The sequence below is a fragment of the Sminthopsis crassicaudata genome, chromosome 3 (genome assembly GCF_048593235.1).
Source record: "Sminthopsis crassicaudata isolate SCR6 chromosome 3, ASM4859323v1, whole genome shotgun sequence".
In the NCBI taxonomy this organism is placed as follows: domain Eukaryota; kingdom Metazoa; phylum Chordata; class Mammalia; order Dasyuromorphia; family Dasyuridae; genus Sminthopsis; species Sminthopsis crassicaudata.
Genome location: NC_133619.1, coordinates 481645849 through 481659963, shown reverse-complemented (window position 1 = coordinate 481659963; position 14115 = coordinate 481645849). Strand labels below are relative to the sequence as shown.

General features: G+C 37.2%; 1 protein-coding gene across 13 annotated transcripts in view; it reads right to left on the bottom strand.

Annotated features, from left to right (window-relative positions):
* Positions 1-14115, bottom strand: part of ATP8A2 (ATPase phospholipid transporting 8A2) — a 667830-nt gene that overhangs the window by 29660 nt on the left and 624055 nt on the right. For 12 of the 13 annotated variants that reach the window (XM_074303628.1, XM_074303629.1, XM_074303631.1 and 9 more), the window contains 2 exons: positions 12826-12914; positions 5005-5109 (listed from right to left, as the gene is read on the bottom strand). In XM_074303628.1, the coding sequence (XP_074159729.1) occupies positions 5005-5109; positions 12826-12914 (194 nt within the window). Of the gene's footprint in view, positions 1-4446; positions 4545-5004; positions 5110-12825; positions 12915-14115 lie in introns of those variants that run through there. The other variant, XM_074303625.1, reaches the window with a different exon arrangement.

Below are 14115 nucleotides of genomic sequence, written 5' to 3'. Positions count from 1 at the left end.
TTTTTAAATTTTTTTTCACAGTATATATGCATGAGTAATTTTTCTCTATAATATTATCCCTTGTATTCATTTTTCCAAATTATCCCCTCCCTCCCATGACAGGCAATCCCACACATCTTACATATGTTATAATATAACCTAGATACAATATACGCGTGTAAATACCATTTTCTTCATACATAATGTTTATACATATATCACATTACATCATCCCACAAGGGCCATGTAGAGGTCAAGTCCCAGGTCCTAGCTTTTCAGATCCCACCAAAGGTGAGGATTTTGCAGCCCTAGGCCAGAGTTCCCTAGCAAAAGCTGGCTCAGACCTCCCTTTCTCAAGGGCTCTACTGAGCAAGCAGACCCCCGGCTGTACGGGCTGGGGCTGGGGGAGAAGAAGGGTGTCACCCAGGACTACAGCTCATCTGTTTTCACGTCTGAAGAAGTACTATTGGAAGGGCAAAAAAGATAACTATCTCTGAAAGGGTAAAGCTAGCCTTGCAGCTACCTTTACCAAAGCACAAGAGTAAATTATATTGGGTGAAAAGCACTTAAGTGAAAGAAAATCCCTGGGCCTCACTGGTGAAAGGCAAGAGCAGGGACAGGAACACTTGATATTTAAACCAGACTGAAGCAAACTGCAGAAAATTGTCCCTTAACTGCCTCCTCTCCCCTCAGTGAAGATTAGAAGGGAGGGGAAAATGACCCAGATTAGCACAAGGTTTAGTCTGCAGTGCTGAACTAGGTTTAAATGAGCGGTAAAACAAGATAACATTTTCATCTGCTAAAATTATATATATATATATATATATATATATATATATATATATATATATATATATATATATATTTATTTTTTTAATTTTTTTTATTTTGCTTGTTGTAAAGTCCATCTCCCTCACTGACACTCCCTCCAAAAAACCTCAACCCTGAAATTTCAATACTATTGAAAATGATCAAAATATCATTTTATGAAGTGTCTTAAGTGAGCCACACTCTTTAAAGAAAAATTTAAAATTAAAGCTATCATTTTTAAACTGAATTAGTTCCCCCCCCAGCCTTAATGGGAAATCTCCATGAGATGCTTCTATAGTAAAGGGAAATCAAAAATTTAGCCCCCCCCCAAAAAAAAGTTAGAGAGGAAACCTATTTTTGATTTTGTACAAAATAGTATAAAGTATGTTATTCATATGGTTACTGGTACAACATAAGAGGAAGGCCTTACTGCTTCTTTGTTGTTTAAAAGATATTGCTGGATATGACAGTTTGTGAAAAATACATAGTTTGCCATTGAAAAGGACGTCATTAAATGAAAATATTTAAGCAAGGAAAAAAAAAATCACCTTGCTTAATAAACAAGCATGCTCTGCTTCCTTATCCTTTATTTTAAAACTTCTAGTACCTCATTAATAAGCAAACTAAACATTCTTAGGTATTAGGATGAATTGATAATTGATCTTGAAAAGTAAAAGTCAAGCCTATGGATCTAGTTGCTTTTCCTTCTCTGTGTACTTCCACTACCTAAAACACAGAGTTCTCATGGGACTCCTCTCTTCTGTCACAGGGTACATATATTATTCCAGTAGAATATAAGCTCCTTGAGGGCAGGAGCTATATTGAATTGAAACTTATCCCATTCAGGTCTTGACAGTTAACATTTACTGTTTGTTGCCTTACTTTAATTTACTTCTGCTTTTGCTTTTTTCAGTCCCATTCTTCAACCCCTTAAGGCTAATCAATAGTGACATTTCAATATGATAGTTAATTTGATAATCTTATTGTTTAAATGTGTTAATGGAAAAAGAGCATGAGGTTTTCTAGATCTTCCTCCTTTCCTTCCTCCCTTTCTGTATTCCTCTCTCTCGTTGTCCTTCCTCTCCCTCTTTCCCCTCCTTCCTCCCTCCTTTCTTCTTTCTTTCCTTCCTTCCTATTTGAGGCAGAATCTCCTGAGAAATTCTTAGAGAAGAACTTTCAGGTGCCTTGGGAGATCTTTTCTGAGCATCCAGGACAGGATGCCTGCTCCCAATCGGGCCACCTTGGGCCTTTTAGAAGGATTGGCCTCCAAGACATCCATTCTTGTGCAAACTGAAAGTGCTCATTGCCAAGACTCTTCCTTTTTACTTCCAGGCTAGCCGTTTCCTCCACTTTCCCTGATCTAAGAGCTGTGAGCAGCAGCCCCAGAACTCTAACGATGTCTCTTGGTCACAGCTTTGCATGGACAATCCCGGCCGGGGAGAGGGCCCTGGAAAGCCTATGTTCACCACAGACTGGCCTTCTCCTCTCCACCACCCTTTCATCAGATACAAACGCACTCCAGTTACTGGCTTTTTCTCTTAGAAAGTATCTAGGTAAACACAGGTATCCGAGGGGCCAGCAGGGGCCCTCAGCAGGTCTGAGGAGAGACAGTAAGGGAGCTAAAGCACCAGAATGCAGCTTCTGACCATTTTTAAACTTAGTGTATGGTCATGGCTGCAGAAGCCATCTCCCCTCCCCCATACTGTTCCCCCTGGCCAGGCCAAGCACACTAATGGGGGCAGGTGTGACAGAGCGGGCCTCCACACAAAGGAGACAAAAAGGAACAACCCTGCAGCCCAAATCTGGAGGCTCTGACACAAGTGTAAAGCCAGCACCTCTCCAGACTCCAGAACTTCCCCGTTGCTCTCGTTTGCAGATGGACCACACAGAAAATCTGTGAACAATTAAGAGAGGGAAAAACAAGCTCATTGGGAGGTGGAGTTGGGGGAGGGATTCCTTACATCATCTTCATGCAAGTTATAGGAGCGGGGGATCTGTTTGGATGAAGAGAGATAAAAGAGCTTGTAGTCCGAACTTAGGAAATAGGAGTCTGTGAAAATACTGAGTACATACCAGGAAAAAAATCAGGAGCGACAACGTTGTTAAGTTTTTATGACTAGACAATATGTAAACATGAAATTTTTTCATGAAGGTATGCAAAGTCTAGACAGATGCGCATACAAGGCAGGCTCCAACTTCCTCCTGATAGTCAAAGAGTATTTCAATGTGCCTTAAAATTTTAAACAAGGAATTATCAGCAATAAAAATGTCTCTTTCAAAACTGCAAGTAGCATACAGGTATTGCTAATATTATCATAAAAAAGTCCTAACTAAATATAGAAATCTCTTCAAATTTCCCAAAATAACACCTTTGAAAAGAGTTGAAATACTTCTCTTTTTATTGTATTCCTATAAGATATTTAAGGTTCCTTCTATCTTTTCAAAACCACTTTTTCTCTGGCCCTATCCTTAATACACAAGAAGGATAATGGCAAAAATTTAAATAGCAACTAATGAAAAGCCCTGCCCAGAGAGTCTCTAGGAATGTCAACATCTGTAAATGTAAAGGAAGAACTCATTCTCCCATAGCTAGTGTTCTACTGTGGACTATTTAATGAATAATCAACTGGCAATTTATTGTTCAATCTTAGCTTATGCGTGGCTACAAACATTTGTCCTTCCAGTTGTGAAACACTGAGCTGTGAATTTCTCTCTATAATAAACTCAGTGTTAGATTGCCTTGATTTGTGAAGAAATTTTTCATTATAATGATAAAATCTTTACTTTGGGGAGTGATTCAGACTTCTCAAATTTCTTATTTCATACTTCAATGAATATCAAATACAAGTGCCTTGTAGATTTCCATCTTATCATCCAATGACATGTTCTTATAGTTCTCAGTTGTTTTTTATATATAAAGCTCTTGAAACAATTCCAGAATGATCCACTCAAACACTAAAACCTATATCTCTTCGTGGGATCTTTTTCTGAATGGGAAGGGCAATTTATTACAAATATAATTTATTAACAATTCTTTATTAATAGCTTATTTTTAATTTACAAAGAAGGTTTCTTAAAATTAAGTTTATTGTTTCACTTTTGTGGTAATAAATCAAGAAACGGTGGAACTTTTGTCTTTCTTTGGGCACTTTGTTGCAATCAGAAGAAATGACATAAGAATGATACTAGATCATAAGCTCTCTGAGGGCAGAGACTACTTTGTTTTTTGTCTTTTTAACCTCAGAGCTTAATAGAGTACCCAGCACATAGTAGGTATTTAATAATAATGCTTGTCTGATTATTAAGGAACTCTTTTCACCAAGGGATGTGCATAATTCCTTTATTTCCAAAAAGACATCCCAAACTGAAAGAATGTTGATCTTGTCTATTAGGATGTAAACTTTTCTCAGGCACCAGGCTTTCTTCTCTTTGCTAATCTATGTTGTTTTTGTCAAATCTAATTTAATCACCATAACTGAACATGCCACGGAATGATTCCATGCTGTGAACAAGGACTCATTTGCACGCCCTACTCTCCGAGATGTCTGGCCTGCTGGTGTGCAGAAGGCAGAGGAGGTGAGGAGGGGCAATCATCTAAACGTACACACAGAGAGGAGCTCTAGCTCAGCGACAGCCATGCTGCCACCAGGGAAAAAGAATTAATAAGCTGCTCAGGCCCACTCCAAGTGGCATGGTAACAAGGGAGGCGCATGGCCCTTGAAGATCAGCGTGCTGAGGAATCCGCATTGGCAGCCCTGTACATTAGCAAGAAACCAAACAGCGCATAAATCCCGAGCAGAGACGGCCTGGGCCAGATACCCAAACAGTCTGCTTCTGCTCTGCAGTCCTCTCGGGGACGCAGCTGAGCCTGATCTCATCTGCCTAAGTCACAATGGCCCTCTCCCATGTCCGCCCTGGCCCCAGTCTGGTGCTGACAGGCCCTAAGACCGAATCCAGGAGGTGGATGAGGAGCCTGCACCGAGGATGGGCTTGGTGGTGAGGAGAGCCTGGATTCCACACTGCCACACAGAGACAGGGGCTAGAACCTCACACCTGTTTACTCCGGGAGGTGCAAAGACTTTTCTGGGGGCGAGGGGGGAATCATCACGATTATTTTCAAAACTAGGAAGGTGGAGAGGGACATGGGAGAGAGAGATGTGGAAAGGGGTAGGGAGAACTGATACTTTTTTAAAAATTAGGATGGAATTGCCCCACCTCTTTCCATTACTATCACGAAGCATAGTTTTCCCCAGCTCTCTGGATTTAGTTTCCAACTCCTGAACCTGCTCCAGCAAAGTTTTATTGTAGGTATGCTTGGCCCTGTATCATAAGGGAAAGACAAAAAGAGAAGACAACACATGAGGTTTACACAGCTACAAAAAGGCCCCCTGGTCCCCTCTCAGAACAGAGATGGTCGTCCGTGGCCACAGGAAGGTCTGGGATGGAATGAGGCGCTCAAAGCCTCCATGCAAGATATAGGGTATATAAAGTGAGAAGCCTTACCAGGACGCTGTCGATCAGAGCTAGCTTCTGGTCTACGAAGAATATGATTATTTACCTACTTCACACAGCATTTACTCTTATATGAACACCCTAATGATCTAGGGTTGAGCTGTGGAGACCCAACATGGAAATCATGGGACTGGCCCAGCCCTCAGCCATTCCAAGCAAAGGCCTGATGATTCCCCAAATACTCAGCAAGTCAAGCAAGACAAGTTTCCAAAACGTCCTGGAAGATCTTTTCATTGAAGAGGATTAGAAGTCTGATTCCAGGAGCAGATCCTGGTCCTTACAAACCTCATCCCAACGTCTACTCATGGATAGTGCTTCGTTCCCTGAACCTAAGCTGGGAAAGAAACGTGTGTGTGGTGGGAACTTATCTGTGCCGGGCACTGTCTCCTGCCCTTTTCCACTGACAACTATTACAGAAATTGTAACGTGGGAGGGAGGATATTTATCTTGGCAGAGCTCATGCTGAGGGAGTGAAGACTGACCCCAAACCTGGAAGGCAATGACAGTATCAAAATACCCATGCTCCATTTTTTCCCCTAGCTAACCACTTTTCTTTGATTTACTTGATAGGTTTATCTCCTGTGAAATGAGGTGGATGTTAATAATGTTCATAAAAATAAAGTTTATAAACTAAAAGATGAATATACACCTAAGAATTTCTCCCCTTCCCCACAATACCTTATATATGTGTACATATGTACACATATATGTTGCATTTGAATTCTAGACATTTTCTGAGCTGTTCTCTCAAGAAACAGGCTTACCTCTTCTCCTTGAAGATATTAGAACACCATAGTTTTGATTTAAGACAAATCATATTACTGTTCTTATAATAACCTCCATATACTTAAAAAAATTCTAGAACCTTTGTCAATATTTGCATGCAATTTGTTGACCACAGGATCTCTTCAAAGTGGAGAGACAAATCATTCTGGGCCTAGAAAGTTACCACTTGGCAAACAATATGGTCAAAGAAAATGGAAGAGAAGACAGTCAGAAGCATTCTGGGAAGATCTGAGCAAAATAAAGCTGTAAGATGGCAAAGAATTCAGATATTATCAACATGTCTTAGGATTCCTAATTTGTTAAATCCTTTATTAAAAAAGAAAAGAAAAGAAAACAAAACTTGTGCATTTGCTGTACCACAAAAGAGATTCATCTGAACCCATGAATAGGGACTGAGCCTAGTGAATAGGACTCACGAGTTGGAGAGAGAAGACAGCATATCTGGCCAAAGAATGAAGACAGGTAAGCAGTTTCATCTAAGTCACCAATGGTAAAATCTTTATATTCAAACAAAAGTGAGCAGAAGGCTTTCAGTCTTCATTTTTAAAGCTAGAATTTATAGAGTTTTTAGATGATAACAAAATATTCACAAATTTAATTATTAATACTTTGAAAATAAAAAAGAAACTTATCTTCTTGATGCATAAATTGCTCCATTAATATATATGTATATATATGTAATTATCTATACATAATATACACATCTAAAAACTAACCCCATATGATGTAATGTTTAATGGGACATAATTTAGCTGTTCAGATCCCATTATTTTTAATATCATGAAGTGTCCAAGATTTTTCAAATCTTAATTGCATATGTATATATACCAATATTTAACTGAAAGATAAAATACAAACTACTTACACTCTATATTAATCTATAACTAATGAATATTCCAAAACCACTGTGTGTGTATGTGTGTATTTTATTCTTCTATTCCCAGAGTAAGTAACTTATCAATAAAAAGATTATCACATAATATTTAAATAAAGGAAATACCATCATATCAATGAGACTCTCATTACACATAAAATACTGTGACTTAAAAGGCAAAACTATGGCAAATTTATGGAAACTACACAATGTGTATAGTAGTGAGATAATCAGAAAAACACTGAGTGACACTGCCACTCAAAAGGGCTTAATATCATTTATCATTTTGAGCATTTCCTTTTCATTATGCCCATTTTTGATAGATGTTATTTGCAAGTCAGGTCAGTTGCATTTAACTCAAAGGGTAAGTACAGATACTATTTCCCCAGCTTACGGACATTAGTCTCATAAGCTATCTTGTACACCCAAACACTGGCTGTCCTGTACTATTTCTGACAGATTCTTCCCAGAAACTGAGAATTGGCAGTTCTGAGGCCATAATGCCTACTGACCACATGGAAGATGGTGGGAGCTGAAACACTGGCAAGGAGGTAATTTTTTTGTCTCCATCATCCCTTTGGGAATGGGGGTTCCAAGGCACTATGACCGAGGGGGTTGTTCAAGGTTTGGATGATAGCAGTTTTCTGGGTTATGGAGCCTTCCTTGCCCTCTCTAGCTTCTCTATCACTACATATTTGCTATTGTGTAAAATAAATCTGGGATTTTCTAAGAAGAGGAAATGCTCCATTGTCAATCTCTAGTCTCAATTCCTAAATTACACACATCCTGAATGTGTTTCTGGCATCTATACACCAGGCCTGTGCTCTCTAATTCAGTGTACACTGTGGAGTACATTTCTTCCTGTGATGTTATAAATGAAGTTTAGGTTCTCAGACTAGCTCATAAAAGCCACTTATAACCAACCTACAAAGTAACTAGAATACTACAAATCTACAGAAGTATCTTTTGCCTTTATTTTTCTTAGTAACTGTAGATTAATGTTGCTCCTGAGGCAGAATGTGTTCAGAATTTCACAATGATTTAGAGAAGAAATTTTAGAATATATCAGCATTAGTGGTAGGGAACTATTGACTCTAGATTAATACTGTGTTCAGTATGGAGTGGTATTGGTCATGATGACATATTATTGATAATAATTATGTTTATTTGCATAGTACTCATGTGTTTAAATATTTTTAAGGTCTTCTTTGATTACACAAAATACTGTAAGATAGGCAGACAGATCTAATTATGCTCATTTGATGCATGAGTCAACTTTAAATGACACACTCAATGTTATATATCTAATAAGTATGAAAACCAAGATGAAATCAATCTCAGTCTCCTAAGTCCTGTTCAAATCTCATTCCTCAACCCCCTTAAAAATGTTCTAAAATTGGACAAAATCTTTGTCTAGTAATATATATTTATGAACTGAATTAGGACTTCATACTAAGACGTCAAAAAGCATTTGGAAATTTATCACTGTCATCACACTGAGAAACTAGTACGAATCAGGACTCAGTCTGAGACAAACTTTAAATGGAGTAAGATTTACTAGGGCTACTTTGACCAGTCCCTATCTAGATTAAATAGATTAAGCAGCAGTGGATTGAACTCTGGTACAAACCTCTGTGTTTGTAATGGGTATTAGAATCACCTCTAACCAGTGGACAAGTTTTAAGTTTTCAATTGCCTTAGAAATGTAAATATTAGAAATTTTGTATTTTCCATGGTTTTTCCATTATCTTCCATTCTTGCTTTCACACATAATTGTTTCTTTTTCCTGAGATGTACAGATGTATAGATCAAAAGGAAATGTTAACTCTTCTGAGTGCTCTCACATGCACAAAGATGTTAGTTAAAAGGAAAATAGCTTAATTATATGGCTCAGAAGTTACTTGTCATTTTTATGGTTAAATTGTTGCTTTAATTTTTAAGTTGTGTCTAGAGGGGATTTTGGCAAGGGCAAGAATGGTTGGATGTAATGCAAATTTAGGAAATGAGAACTAAATTCCCGAAGGAGATATAATAAAATAAAAAGAAATCCTTTCAAATGAGTTCATTGTCCTTAAAAGCTCCAACAGATGATTTTAAGACAAATAATGAATTTTCCAATGTTGAGAGGTAGACAGGTTGGGAGATTATATAAAAAAGCTATCATTGGCAAATAATTTAGAAGAATGTAAACTGAAAATTTCTACTTCTGTAACCAAATAGTTTTTTTTTAAGTTAGGGATCATATTTATCTGACAAAGCAATTTAAATTAAAAGTAATAATAATAATAGTAATAAAGATGAGAGTTGAGCATTATATATAACCCTTTATGGTTTACAAAGCACTTTACAAATATCTTATTTTTTTCCTCACAATAACTCTGGGATTTGGTATTGTTATTTATATTTTACGGTTGGGGAAACTGTGGCAGACAGTGGTCATAGGGCTAGTAAATGTCCAAAGCTGGATTTGAATTTGGGATTTTTTTGACTCCATGTCAAGCACTCTAGCCACTGTATCACCTACTTCTAATTACCTCTTTTTACCTTTAAAAGCTAGGTTAGCCACAGGTAAGGGGAGACAATTTGGATAGAAAATCAGCAGGAACCCAGGAAATTGGGGTTAAAGAATCACCTCAAAGATCCTTAGTAACAGCTGAGAAAAACTCATCTTTGAAACCGGACATAATTTTTCAGCTTTTTTAGTATGAAGGGGGATTATCAAAAATGAAATTATTCTGTTCTTGTCTAATCCAGGAAGCAAGGAACAATCCTTCCAACAAAATCTTACAAGTATTGCTCTAAATGGCATTTTACATACTTTGTCACAAAAGATTTATTTCAACTGTTAATTTATAATTATTTCTCCTAAATCCATGAAGTTCAAAAATTAGGAATGTGGTGTGACTGTCTATTCATAATAATATGGTAAGCAAGAAGAAAAAATACTGCATGGTTTCCAAAACAGAAATTTAGGAATTGAGAGTAAAGTTAAACAATGTAGCACTAACAGAGCCAAGTATTTAATAATGTTTCCTCTTCTCAGAAGAGGAGGGAAGACATTCCTGATTTACTTGACTCAGCAGCAAATGTTTCAAGCCCAGGGCTGAAGCTCTGGAGCATGGTATAAGTGATCTGTATAATAGTGAATTCTTCAAACAAAAGAAAACTGTAGAACTCAATTTGCCAAAACATTCTGGTTTGGGATTAAGATGCCTATCCCAAACTGGACATCTACATCACCAGGGATTCTCTTGGTGCTAGAACACTTGCAGAATCTCTGCCAAACCTCCTCCACTTATCTTTTGTATTATTCCTATGTGGATGCACAGATCTGGCTGAAAAACAGGCCATGTGTAAACACAAAAGTGACCTCTTCATGTTCCCTTAAAGTGTCTTTTTTCCAAGGCCCTTGGTCCTAGATCAAGTTTTTTCTGGCAAAGTCCCTGGTAAGGAAATGTACTTTTCCTTCTTCCATATGTGAGGTTGGAAGCTGTGTCATTTCCTAGTTTAAATATAAATGGTGTTAATTTTACAATGACAGAGGCAAAAAAAAATCCTGTTTTGTTTCTCAATGGTGATAAAGACCTTCTGTTTAAAACCCATTGGGAAAAAAATCCAGAAAATCAGACAGTAGGGGATAGGGTTTTGGTCTAAGTGAACGTTCTCATCTCTGCACATTCTGTCTTAAACATGGAGGTTGTGGGGGTTGAGGAGAGTGAAAGGGGAAGTAGAGATACTCTTGTTGAAATCCCATTAGGCAAAAACTGAATTTCAGAATTTCAGGAGATTAATTCTAGATGATTAAATCTTAATCAATTGAGACCACTTTACACCAAAACCAAAGTCTCTCATTCATTAGCAGGAAGAAGTCATGCATGCAGGTAAGTCTGAGGGCATACTTGTCAGGAGGCGACTTGCTTCATACAGAAAACCTGGTGGACAGTGATTACATTGTGCTAGTCTGGGGCCATTTCTTAAAAGAGCAAATATGGGACATAGCAATCCCTTCAACTCTCAGTTAGATTCATTTTATGCCTTTTCTGACTACCCTTAAAATCTCAGAGGATTCTGAGTGCCATTTAATGGAAAATATCTTGGCACTTAACATAGTGAGAGTATGGCAGCTGCAGTGGTCATTAAATCACTGTCTCTTTATATATTGTCTCTATAAAACTGGACTCAGACTAAGAGCCCAAGAAGATAAGAAGTACTTAATTTACCCCAATAGCTTAAAAAAAAACCTTAGTGACTTGCTGACAATTTTACACAGCATATTTTGTTTTTTTTTAAATATATTTTTCACATTAGGTATCATCAGTTGTCAAGATAATGCCAAAATGAAAACTTCTTCAAAAGATATATCCTTAACTGTCAGGCAAGAAAAATTCTCATTGAAGGTGGGAGGAAGAGAATGACAAAAATGAAGCTCAGTGTCTTTTCTTGGAAGCCTGAGATTAAAGCCATAATTCTCTACCTCTGGGTCTCCCACCCATAATTATGTTTTGTCCTAAATGTAGCCAGGTTAGGAAATCTTTATCTTCAGGGAAATTTCCAAGCATTTGTGGGAAGCTTAGGTACCCATAAAATAAAAGCAAAAATTGTTCTCTTTAGACCCCTGACTCCTTTGCTTGTATATTAGTCTATAATTTACAATGTTTTGTAACTTATTTCATTGTTTCATAATATGTAATAACTGTTCCTGACACTGTGCAAATCAAAATTTAAAAAATAGGATGATTTATCTTACTCTCACATATCATCATCTTGGAAATGCTTTGTCTTTATTTCTTTATTAATCATAAGTTGTGATGGATTCCAAACACTTTTCATTGTGTTTCTTCACCTCCCCCTGACCCTTGGTCATGTATTTGAGTATCTGTAAGCCAATACTTAAATGAACCTGGGGAATTGTTATTTGAAGGAGTCCTGCTATGAATCCTTTTGATAAAGTGAAGAATCCTTTTAAAATTTGAGAACATATTATTTGCTTACTAGTGATAGAGGTACTTTTGTTTAAAGCCCATTAGGAAAACATCCAGAAAATTAGACAGTGAGCCTTTTGGTTTAGTGAACTCTGTAATCAACGCTCATTCTTTTTCTAAAATGGTGGAAATGCTTTGCTGTTGAAATCCTCACATTCAGGGTCTGTAATGGGATTCTTAAGAGACTGATTTAAGATGACGAATCTTACCTGGCTGAGACCCTTAAAAAAGAAAACTCAAACAAAGGAACCAGTGCTATTTATTCACTACCAGGAACTAGGAGTCATCCAACCCTTGCAGGCAAATCTGAGAGCACACCTGGGAGGAGGTGGCTTTTATTTGATTCTCCAGGAGACAAGGACTGCATCACACTATTCTTGGGCCAAAGAAGCAAATTTTTTTTAAAATGAGTTTTACAACCAACCATGCCTAGAATAACTGATTACCTAGTTAGGACTCCTAGAAAGCAGAAATAAAAGATCTGAGCTCCCAAGACCTACCATTATTTGCTATCATCTTAAGAAAGAAAATAATGACTTGTGAGTATTGGTAACTACAAATTCAGCTGGGTAGAGAGTGAGGTAAAAAGAGAATGGAGGCCTGAGGATAAAAGATGAGAATGAAGAAAGTGAAGGAGTAAAAGTGTGAAGATACTATGTTTCTTTTTTAGAATGAGATTTTTATAACAACACTATATTCTTATTGAGATATATTCAGGCAAGACAGATCAACTAACCTCAAATGGAAAGTTTCTTAAGAGTTCCCAGGGCATTTAATATTCTCATGAGACTATTAGCTTAATCTGAATGATGATGCTGATACTGAGAGAGAGATTATGATCATTATTAATACATTTACAATATTATTTCACTTTTAACTTACGCTGTCCATGCCAAATCTTTAAGTAAGCATGCCCCGGGCACCAGAAGCAAACCCAGCCAGAAGTATCCACATTTTAACACCATTCCTGCCTGCAAAGAAAAAGAAATCAGTTCTTAGTATCAATACTTTAACCTAGATCAGTCAACGGAGATTGTTTTCACAACTAGAAGGAATAGTGTAATGTCCAATTCCAAGGGAAGCCAATGTAGTCCCCAAGACTGATATATTCATAAGGTTTTTTGTTTTTTTTTTTAACCAAAGTCTATATTCTGTTATGTGACGTTAATAGTGTAAGACAGAATATGGCCGACCATAGGCTTGGTAAAGAAGCAGGTAGGGGAATTTCTTGGTGATCACAGAGGAGGAAGGATTCTAAATGGTGGTACCTGTGGGCCACAGAAACAGAACAGAGATCGAGGTCTTCATATTTGTGATTATTAGTAAAAACAATCCTGAGGCCCATGTGTCAGAAAAGTAATTCATATTCCAAGCACAATAAAGTAGTGGATAGCCAGTGTGTGAAGATCAAGTTATTAAGGAAGGTCAACAGACATTCTAGAAGACTAGACAATGGTAAAAAGCTGATAAGACAATTACCATCCCCAGGCATTATTTCTAAATTTCTCTTCAGTGATAATTAATGAGATAATGAGATAATAACAGAGATAATAATAGCTAACATGGATACATCCATTTAGGATTTGAAAACACTTGGCACATAGGGCCTAACACTGACCTTAGTGTGGTAGTCTGACTTGGAGATCACATAAAAGCAGTAGTAGAATGGAAGGAATCTGAAGGAAGCTATTGGGATGAACAGTGTGAGGGTGAGGCTAATTTATGTATCTTGCTAAGGGGGAATTTCAAATGATGGCAAAACTTCTTAACCTGTAGTCAGTGCCATGTGACAGAATGGAGAGGATTGTGAAATTATGATATATTATCCACAAATGTTTGATTTGTATACCTATTATATATATTATGATATAATAATAGCAATATAATATTATAAATATATATTATATATATCTACAGTTGGATAAAAATTTATTGGGCAAAAAGGATTTGTGAGTGGAACAAGTTTAAGAAGTCTTGTTTTAAAGGATGGGGGTTTTGACCAGAAGGTTAGAACCAGATTTTCTGGGCACAGAAAATTATGTCTGAAGGATTGTTTCTCTTCTTATCACCCATCTGTGCTTTGTGGATTTTGGCTAGCTTATTTGTGAATAAAAAGGAGAAGACTAATTTTAGGGATGCAGTACTCTGTCATTATATAGAAGTAATATTATG